At 38.0% G+C, this 9,662-nt stretch overlaps 1 protein-coding gene across 2 annotated transcripts; it reads left to right on the forward strand.

Moving 5' to 3' along the window:
* The first annotated feature begins 84 nt into the window (after positions 1-84).
* On the forward strand, positions 85-9,633 carry tdp1 (tyrosyl-DNA phosphodiesterase 1). Of its 2 annotated transcripts, none has more exons than XM_023953658.1 (16): positions 85-199; positions 946-1,539; positions 1,644-1,687; positions 1,828-1,883; positions 2,043-2,139; positions 3,108-3,142; positions 3,636-3,728; positions 4,004-4,174; positions 4,290-4,368; positions 5,018-5,194; positions 5,481-5,529; positions 5,861-5,927; positions 7,114-7,221; positions 7,582-7,684; positions 8,348-8,453; positions 8,996-9,630. In XM_023953658.1, the coding sequence occupies exons 2-16, from the start codon at positions 948-950 to the stop codon at positions 9,067-9,069; spliced, it is 1,851 nt and encodes a 616-aa protein (XP_023809426.1). In that variant the 5' UTR covers positions 85-199; positions 946-947; the 3' UTR covers positions 9,070-9,630. The 2 variants fall into 2 exon arrangements, with proteins under 2 accessions (XP_023809426.1, XP_023809425.1); XM_023953657.1 differs by lacking the exon at positions 85-199 and adding an exon at positions 278-370 and having other exon boundaries at positions 8,996-9,633.
* The last annotated feature ends 29 nt before the right edge of the window (positions 9,634-9,662 follow it).

Consider the following 9,662-nt stretch of genomic DNA (forward strand, 5'->3'; position numbering starts at 1 on the left):
TATTTTATTTTTCATAATTTATTTATTTTTACGATCAGAAACTACGGGGGGCGGAACTTCGTAATTCGCGAGTGTTTCTAGACGAAGGGGTTTGTGGGTGCAACTCAGTCACGCTGTTGTTTGTAGTGGATGTGCTGCAGAAAAGTTGTGATATCTATTCGCTGCATTAAATAGTCCCGCTGCTCTTTAACTGAATTGGGTAAAGCAAACACGACACGCATTTCAAAACGCTTCTTTAGTTCAACATACAACATTATTCGTTTTTTTTTATTAATCTATTTAACGCTAACAATGATTGCGCTTAATTTTGTAGCGTTATTTTTATTATCTTCGCTTTGTTTTCATGATATTCAGTTGATCTCTTGTGCAGGTTTGGGATGTTTGTACATTTATCAGACAGTCGGTTAACGTTTTAGCCCGTTTGCATGCATCAAAAATCTGATCATCATCTAGTTTCTGGAGTTATCTAACTAAAAAAGTGACAATGTTAGCAGAATAATATAAAATCGTGATTCACCACTCACATAAGATTTGTCCTTAATAAATCCGATTTCTTCCTGCATGATGTATTGGGTTTTCTTTTGTTCTCATGCGCGTGAGAATGTGGATTAAAAGATCTGTAACTGTGTTTGAAAGCATAAGTTTGTTTTAACTATGAGATGTTATAGTCCTATGTTTCTAAATACACTTTGGAAGAAATCTGATAAACACTGAAGTGACCAGTATTCAGATAAACAAAATGTGTGTAAACACATCCAGTCTGTTTATTGCAATTAATCAATATTAGATATTGATAGATATTGATTATTAATCAATATCTATCTATGTGGTCTTAAGTAAAACGGATGCATATTTTCTGTACTTTTTGTTGTAATATGAAGCCTAAAAAAACTAAATCATTTGCCAATAGCTTCCCTTCTTCCTCTTTCTGCTCTCTTTTCTTAGAGATGTCTCAGGACAGTCAACATGGCAAGTGGACCATCTCCAGTAGTGATGATGATGATGAGGAGGAAGATCTTCCTCTCTCTGGAACTACAACAACCCAGTCCCGTCTGCCAGCGGAATCCGGTGTCAGGTCCCCCTCTCCAGTCCAGGTGTCAGCTCCTGTGGAGGTAAAAGTAGAACCACTTTCTGCAGCAGCTCCACTCACACTGGGTTCTGAAGCAAGACGGTCGGCTGCAAAGAACCAGTTAAATCCGGTGAAGTGTGAGCGAAGCCCCTCGCTGGCGGGAAAGAGGAAGAGCGATGCCTCAGAGGGCACAGGCTGGGCCCTGTCGGACAGTGATGACGATGACAAAGATGTGAAGGACAACAGTCAGAGTCATTTGCCAAAGAAAGCACCTCCCAGCCCCAAAACAAAGAAACCAAAAGTGAAAGAAGAGCGTCCACCGAGCCCCCATGGACGACTCTACTATATCGACGAGCCGGAGGACTTCTTTGAATCCAACATTCCCTGTCTTAATGACACTTACAGGTTCTACCTCAACAAAGTCACAGGCTTGGACAAAAAGTACAACACGGGGGCGCTGCACATCAGGGGTGAGTTTGCATTTGTCTAGGATTAACTCCTCATCATTAGTAATACACATTCCATTACTGACGAGCTATTTATGGGAATTTTACGGGAATTTTTTTGTGTGCAGACATTCTCTCCCCCTTATTTGGAACCCTGAAAGAGTCGGTTCAGGTATGTCACTAGATTTATATCACAAATTTCCGCTCACTTCCACTGACTGAATTGTTTTCGATCAACTGGCCTTTAGGGAAAGACACTAAGAAACTGAAGTATCTTCTGTTTCAAGTGATCCTTTCTTTGTTTTTTTATAGTTTAACTACTGCTTTGACATTCCATGGATGGTTCAGCAATACCCACCGGAGTTTCGGTAAGTCTCACATCCACATTTTCATGACTCCAGTTGCTCTGCTGTTTCACAGCACTTCAGCTTCATGTCAAACAAAAGCAGGTTTTACTTGAGTGTAAGTAATCCAATAAAACACACGGGTAACTGTTGTTTGGTTTAAAGCTCAGTTTGTGTTTTCAGAGATCGTCCGGTTCTGATCGTACATGGAGATAAGAGGGAGGCGAAAGCACGGCTTCTCCAGCAGGCTCAAGCCTTTCCTCATGTTCGCTTCTGTCAGGTACGGGAAGCATTGACGCACAAAGCTGTTCTTTAACCCAAGGGCTGTCTCCAACTTCGAGGGCTGCATCCTCCAATGGCCGCGGCCTTCCCGGGCGATGTTGGCCGGGTCCTTCGTCGAGCGGGTGGGCCGGATGTTAACGGCTGTAAATTTGGACGAGTCTAGCCTCTGGATAATTCCAGCCGTTACATCAGCAAGTGTCCTGTCGCCTAGCAACCGTTAGTCACAAACAGGGAGGAGTAGTGAACCAGGCGTGGAGGTCAAAATTTTTCCTGGCTTATTTGATTCAACTTTTAATCTTGGAGGTGTAATTATGAAAAGGTTTCCAACTCCGGCTCCCTCTTCAAAGTCCGCCATTGTTGTCAGAAAATCTCCAGGTTCAGCCGCAATACCTCTTGGGATATGCACAGCATAAAAGGATACACCAGACCGATCCTAGAAATCGTTAAAAAAGAAGGCCGTATTTGTTGGCCGCATTTGAAGGAGTCGTTGAATTTGGATAGCACTTGTCGCGCCGCCGTGACGACGCCGACAAATGCAGGACGAATGCAGACCTCCAGTTTGGACACAGCCCAAATGGTTAGTTTCATTCCCCAACAGACCAGTTTCAGTACTTGTTCAATTCAGTAATAGTTTGAGGAAAACTGTTCCTACAGCAGAACCGCTGATTTTATTCCTCTTCTGTTTAAGATTCAATTATTATGATTTGAGTTGCTGTTTCTAAACAGGAAGTGGAATTCACATTTGACGCTCTTAAAATTTAAATGTATAATGTTTTCAGCTGCAGCTATAAAAACCCTTAAAATTATATAAATATTTATATTCTTTTTATAAGTTTGCATGTTTTGATCCGGTTATACCTACGTTGACTGATTAAAATGTGGTTTTAAGAGCTAATCAAATGGAATCTGTATTTCCTAAATGACTGCAGCAGATAATGTTTGTTCCATTAAATTCTTTGTCGACAGGCCAAACTGGACATCGCTTTTGGAACTCACCACACGTAAGTAAACCTCTGTTTTATTGACTTACATACTGTGTTAGTGTGTTTCTTATGGAGTTTTCTTTAAAATGTGCTTTAATAATCCAAATAAAATAGGCTTTAACATGCAACATTTTCTATCTGCATGACTTCTTGAGTGTTTTTTTAAACCAGGGCTGAAGGATTTATTCAAATGACAAAATATTATCATATAACTTAATAAAACAATATACAGAAGTGCTATAATTTTAACTTTTCCTGATTACTTCATTAATTTTCTTGTTTCAAAAACAGAAAATAAGAGGTTTTTTTTTTGTTCTAAAGAAAAAACATATTCTGTTGATGGTCATCGGTTTTTTCTTGCATTTTTCCATTACAGCGTACTTTAACTATTATAGAAAAAAATTAATCATATTCCATTTTAGATCTTTAACAGCTGTGGGTGATTGTCAGAATTGTTTTAGTTCATAATGAGTTAGAATTAGATGTATCTCAATGTTGCTTGTCTGTGCAGGAAGATGATGTTGTTGTGGTACGAAGAAGGCTTCAGAGTCATCATCCTCACATCAAACCTTATCAGAGCCGACTGGTATCAAAAGACACAGGGGTGGGTCTCTATTCTATATTTAGTTACTTGTGGCTCTTAAGTTCCACACCATCTGATGAAGATTACCATTACGATATTTTCTATGCAGAGAAGTTCAATTAGTGATTGAAGCTGAAGCAGCTGTTGCTTTATTGTTCTCTACGTTTTCTGCCTCCGGTGATGCTGCAATATTTCATCTCCTGTGGACTGAATAATGGCTGAAGAGGGACTGAATGCAAGCTTGATTAAACATGATTATGTTGGAAACTGCTTCTAAAACACGTCCTCCGTGCTAGGATGTGGATGAGTCCTCTGTTTCCAAGGCTACCAGCGGGCAGCGGTTGGAGTGCAGGCGAGTCGCCCACCTTTTTCAAAAGGGACCTCCTGGACTACCTGACTTCATACCGGGCCCCAGAACTGGAGGAGTGGATCCAGCGCATCAAAGAGCACGACCTGTCAGAGACGAGGTGGACACACACACGCACACACACACACACACCCACACACACACACACACACACACACACAGTCATACCAAATACAGCAGGATCATAGCCGGATCTCATCGGACTCTTTTGTCAGGGTGTATTTGGTCGGCTCCACTCCAGGGAGGTTTGTGGGTCCAGACATGGAGCGCTGGGGACATCTAAGGCTGAGGAAGGTCCTCCACTTTATTCCTTTATCTTTTGATTGTTTACTTTATTTGTGAGTTTTGACAGATCTTCAATAAAACAGACCTAAGGAAACTTTGGGAAACTGGAAAGTTTTATTTGACTCAACATTCGACATATAATTGAAACAAATGGATCTTGAGAGGTGTAATACTGGTCTGACTTTAAGATGATTATGGTGTAGAAGTAAGGATAGCTGGACAGTTGTAGTGCTTAGAATATGATATTTTTAAGGAAAAGGATTTTGAAACTCGTTCCTGAGCAACATGCCTTTATTTATTTATTATTTATTTATTTAAGACATATTAAGAAAATACCACCTAAATATGGTAAGACATCACAACTTATTTTAAGGAATCTCACCTAGACAAATTCTAGTTCTATTGGCAGATATTTTCTTTTTTTTTCACTTTTTATTAACAAAGGAAAAACATCTTGTATTCTATACTTTTAACTTGAAGGACATTTTTTCCAGTGTATAGCAAAGTTCGCTGATGTGTCTGAAAAACGTTTATTTATTCTAATTTAATCAAAATGATCAGACCTGTGCCATCATTTTTAACGTAGCAGCAGAATCCTTTGCTTTTCTGAGTTTCAATTTCCTTTTTTATGTTTTTTTTTTTTACCTTTCTTTGTTAGCTGTTGTACGAGCACACAAATCCGATTCCCGGCGAGGAAAAGTGGCCCGTGATCGGTCAGTTTTCCAGCATCGGCTCGATGGGACTGGATAAAACCAAGTGGTTAGCGGGGGAGTTCCAGCGCACAATGACAACTTTAGGGAAATCCTCCTCACGCCCTGACCCTCCTGTGCTGTTGGTATGTTCTGCGGTCTACCCCACATGTTCTGTTTAAGGACAAAGCAAAAGTGAACATTTTTATGTGTCAGAAGGGTAATAAAGACTAAGATGGATTCTTGTTTGTGAATAAATGCTATATCTAAACAGTTCTTATTAAAAAAAAGACATGTTAACTGACTCCATGACTGCTTAGAGCCTTCAAGTTGTGTGTCATGATGTCAGGAGCGTATCCATAGTTTTTATGGTCTGTCAGAAAGCTTTGACGCCTGACCTAAGAGAAGTACTGATGGGCCTCTCCTTCACAGCTCTATCCAGCTGTGGAAGATGTGAGAATGAGTCTGGAAGGATATCCAGGTGAGAGCTTCCGTCATTTCAACTGAACCTTTAACTTAACATTGAACCTCAAAACCACAGCAGTTCATTGTTGTGTAAGTACGACAGAAAGAAAAAAAAAGTAATATTACAAGATTTAAAGGCGTAAATATACGACTTTTTTCTCGTAAATTTACGAGATTGAAGTGGAAGTTAGCATACGTGCAGTGAGTGAACACTGCACAGCAGCAGAGCAGACAGACTAAATTTGAACAGGTCAAATTTAAAAGAATTTTTGTTTTTTTTGTTAACTGGCTCTAAAACCGTGTTATGTAAGTTTATCTGTTTGGTTTGTTTTTTTTTTTCTCTCCAGCTGGAGGCTCTCTTCCTTACAGCATCCAGACGGCTCAGAAACAGCTCTGGCTTCACGGCTACTTCCAGTAAGTTCCCATGCACCGATCAAATTCAACCACTTCCTTTAATACGTGTTAATGTATTAACATTTCAACACTTAAGCAATGAAGAGACAACTTTTTTAAATCTTGCAAATAATTTTAAAAGTTAATAGCAATTATGTGACATTTTAAGTTAGAGAAACCCCTTAAAACAGATATTTTTAAATAAAATAGGAGAGTTTTAACGTTCTGCAAACAAAGCCTTATTTGTTCCTGTAGGAACTGCAATGAAGTAAAAAAGCTTTCATCAATTTTCTTTTTAGATTCGTGCTTTTTATAACTCTCCATTCAGTGAGGCTCGGTTTAGCCAATTTTATGTGCAAATCACCTGCTAGTTAATTCTTATATTCTATGTTTCAGAGTCAACATTAGAGTGATATGTGATGTAAAGTCTGAGAGACAGTTTCTCTAAGAACGAAAATGCAGAGAAGCAGGGAAACGTTTCTATGCACAGACTGATTTTGATGTTGATTTCTAAAATGGTTATTTTTTACTTCATATTTTAAGTAATTAATCTTTTTCATGTCCATTATTAATACCTAAGGATTCTTAATTCTGTCTGATATAGTTAGGAACTGGATAATGACAAATCATGTAATAAAATGGTTACCTGCATTTCAAGCAGTATTTAATTTTATGTCTAATTATCCCAAATTTGATACGTCATTGTATGAATGTATAACTGATGATTGTAATGTTGTTGCGTACTATTCTTGTTTGATTGCTTGAAATAAACCATTTCAAATTTAAAAATCAAATCAAGACTTTGCAGGCTGCAATCCACAGATTTAAAAACGGCCTTCAACCAAACTGCATTACTACAGCTATTGAGTAAGTGGTTTATTTCAAATCCTTTCAAAAAACAAGAGAAAAAAATAAAAGAAAATAAAAAATACATAGATATATTAAATTTATTTAAGATTTTAATTCATAAATTGATTAGAAAATAAATGATACTTTCTCTACATTAGATTTGCTTCTAATTATAGACATATTTGCACATATGACACTGAAATATATAAGGATTGTCAAACAAAGTTTGATACATTTTTCGAAAGCGAGTCGGAAGAAGCAAAGTTATATAACCCAACCCCTTTTACGTTTTGCTAAACCTTTTTTCTTTTTTAAATAGACATGTTTTCTTACTGCCTGTGAACGTTTGTGTGTTTAGTCGCTGGAAGGCGAATGCAACAGGGAGAAGTCACGCCATGCCTCACATCAAGACATACATGAGGGTTTCTCCAGATTTCACAGAGCTCGCCTGGTTCCTCGTCACGAGGTGCCTTCTCAGTGCTTTTTTGATGCTTTCACTACGTGCTCTTTAAGAGGCTCTGGAAGAATCTGAGATGTAACATGTCATGAAGGAGGCCTTAAGTTTCCTTTAGAATGCACTTTTATTAGTATTAATTGATTGTGGGATCAATGCTTGTTTGGGGTAATTGGAGGGAGTGGGGTGGGTAAAGGGTGGACAGGGTTTTCTCTCTTTTTTATTGATTTATTTATGTATTGCCCGATTCTATTTTTAATTGTAAAACGCTTCAAGTTGCGCAAGTATGAGAAGCACTTTTTTTGTAAATATAGTTTCATTTGTTGGTTGGTTGATTGATTGATGATGTAACTGGTCTCTGTATGGTGCCAGTGCAAACCTTTCCAAAGCAGCGTGGGGTGCCTTGGAGAAGAACAACTCCCAGGTGATGGTGCGTTCGTATGAGCTGGGAGTCCTCTATGTGCCATCAGCCTTTGTAAGTTCAGCCCACGATACTTAAAGATCCACTTCAGCCATCTTTTGGTCTATTGTAGAAGCCTTCCCAGTGGTCTTTGAATTCTGATTGTGCTTTTTTTTAAGCCTAACTGCAAAAAAAAAAAAAAGTGTTATTTTCGAGGACATAGTTTCTGCAAAGCGGAAGTAGTTCATTAGAAATGTACCTTTAAGTTATGGGTGGGACAGTTGGTGAAGAACAATTCTGTCCTTATTCCCCTCCTGAGAGCTCTCTGTTTACAAGCTCTTCTGCTAGCTTACAGTCCCCTCACAACCCCAACCTAGCATTAGCGGTGCGACAAAATGGCGAGGGTTATAAAAGCTATCGCTAGACGAAGAAAAAAAAGACGTACGTGGATCTATTTATCTACAAGTGGATGCATCAGAATGGAGCGGAGCCGGGAACTTGTGGCCCGCCCAGCATATTCTCACAAATACAATCTTTTTCAAACCGCATTTTATTGTCTGCTCCTGATTCACAACGATTTGAATAAAGAAAAAAACGCTCCTTACACATGTCCTCCATCATGAGAGAAACACCACAGGAACGTGTGGGTCCTAAAAACTCCAGTACTTCAGCATGTATGCCTGCATTGACAAAAACAGTTGAAACCAAATGTCACTGTTGTTTTTGTTTTTTTGGCAGAACTTGAAGACATTCCCCGTTGATAAGAGTGCATTCCCAGTCTCCTCGTCCTCGTCTGGGTTCCTCGTGCCTTTCGACCTCCCACCTACACCTTATGCTGCTAAAGGTGCGGCCATTTTGTTTGAAGTCTACTCGCAGTTTTGCGTCATCAAACTAGTGTTTTATTCCACATATGTCAACCCAGCTGAGCTTGACAACTTTCTTCCCACAAATATAAATGTAATATTTTCCACTGCAAAAAACAAACAAACAAAAACCATTAAAAAAATCTATTATTAGGTTATTCCTGTATAATCTAATCTAATCACATGCAGTACCATCTTATGTTGAAATATTTGTTACTTTTATGTAGAAATATGAAGCAAAAATGATCAGTGCCTTTAAGGAAAAGCTTAATTTTTTAGCTTCTTTTTTTTAAATCTGCATATTTTTACAGATCATTACTGATACAAATCATCTCTACTGCATGAAAGGTTTACCAATCCCTTCATTTTAAAAAGTTTTCTTTTTAAATAAAGAAAAAAATGTTAAAATTTTAAATAAATGAATCCGTTGAGGAGACACATTTTTAAAAAATCTGATCATTGTGTCACAACATTTTCAGCTGTGTCTGAGAGTTCTTTTAAATAAACAATAATACATTTTCAGATCAACCATGGATCTGGAATATTCCATACAGCCAGGAGCCCGACACCCACGGCAACATCTGGATTCCCTCCTGAATGTGTCCATCACTGAACTGTACTGTGTGTAGCTGCTTGTTCAAAAATCCTGTTTTTTTTTTGTTTGTTTTTTACTTTAGTGTAGTCTCACATTTTCTAAATAAAAAATAAAAAGGCAATACCATGTTAATGTTGAAAATGTTTTTATTTCTCCGTGACGTTTTTATTATTTAAAAGTGTCAACGAGCGCGTATCAAACTCCACTCCAGTGTTGAATTTGTAGCATTTAACCAAATAAATAAGTTAGAGTTAAATAGCAACCTAAAGAAAAAGTGTATGACTTTAATAAAACGTAATGTATGTGTGTTTATTTTCGGGAGGTAAACAGATCCCAGAAGAGTGAATTACACTTTCCATTTTGTTTCATGACGCTGATTAAAGTAGACAAAACACCTCATTTTACTTCTGTACAAGGCTGATTGTTATGGTGTCTCGACTGTTTTATTTGCTTAAAGAAAAACTGTTGGAGCAATATAACAACTAAATTGAAAGCTGGTGTACATTTATTTTCTGTGTTCCAGTGGCATTAAGCAGCAAAACCTAAATGTAACTTCCTAGAGAGAATTTAAAACTGATGCATTGAGGTCAAAAAC

The sequence above is a fragment of the Oryzias latipes genome, chromosome 3 (genome assembly GCF_002234675.1).
Source record: "Oryzias latipes chromosome 3, ASM223467v1".
NCBI lineage: Eukaryota > Metazoa > Chordata > Actinopteri > Beloniformes > Adrianichthyidae > Oryzias > Oryzias latipes.

What these genes read in the sequence shown, in the direction of transcription:
- tdp1 (XM_023953657.1), top strand. Translation starts at nt 292, where the DNA reads ATGATTGCGCTTAATTTTGTAGCGTTATTTTTATTATCTTCGCTTTGT. An exon ending in GCTTTTGGAACTCACCACAC is followed by an intron (nt 3,143 to 3,635) that starts GTAAGTAAACCT and finishes TTGTCTGTGCAG; the next exon opens with GAAGATGATGTTGTTGTGGT. An exon ending in GACATCTAAGGCTGAGGAAG is followed by an intron (nt 4,369 to 5,017) that starts GTCCTCCACTTT and finishes TTTCTTTGTTAG; the next exon opens with CTGTTGTACGAGCACACAAA.